Genomic DNA, 205 nt, shown 5'->3' on the forward strand with positions numbered 1-205 from the left:
CTTCCCCCTCCCCCCCCAGGCCAGTACCGCTGCGGCCCGGCCTCCCTGGCGGCTATCAAGATGGGGCACATCAACAAGCCCTATGACGTGCCGTTTGTGTTCGCCGAAGTCAACGCCGACAAGCTGTTCTGGAAGTACCGCGGTCCCTGCCAGCCCATGAAGCTGCTCGGACGCAAGACGGAGGGGTGAGCGGCGCCGCGTGACA

The 205-nt window shown here is 65.9% G+C and overlaps 1 protein-coding gene across 1 annotated transcript in view; it reads left to right on the forward strand.

The window, feature by feature from the left end:
- The window catches only part of LOC119590713 (annulin-like), a gene marked incomplete at its 5' end in the record, with an annotated part of 38,054 nt that overhangs the window by 26,762 nt on the left and 11,087 nt on the right, over positions 1-205 (forward strand). Inside the window, 1 exon segment of the mRNA XM_037939400.1 lies at positions 20-185. Within this exon segment, the coding sequence (XP_037795328.1) occupies positions 20-185 (166 nt within the window).

Source organism: Penaeus monodon, chromosome 27 (genome assembly GCF_015228065.2).
Source record: "Penaeus monodon isolate SGIC_2016 chromosome 27, NSTDA_Pmon_1, whole genome shotgun sequence".
In the NCBI taxonomy this organism is placed as follows: Eukaryota; Metazoa; Arthropoda; class Malacostraca; order Decapoda; family Penaeidae; genus Penaeus; species Penaeus monodon.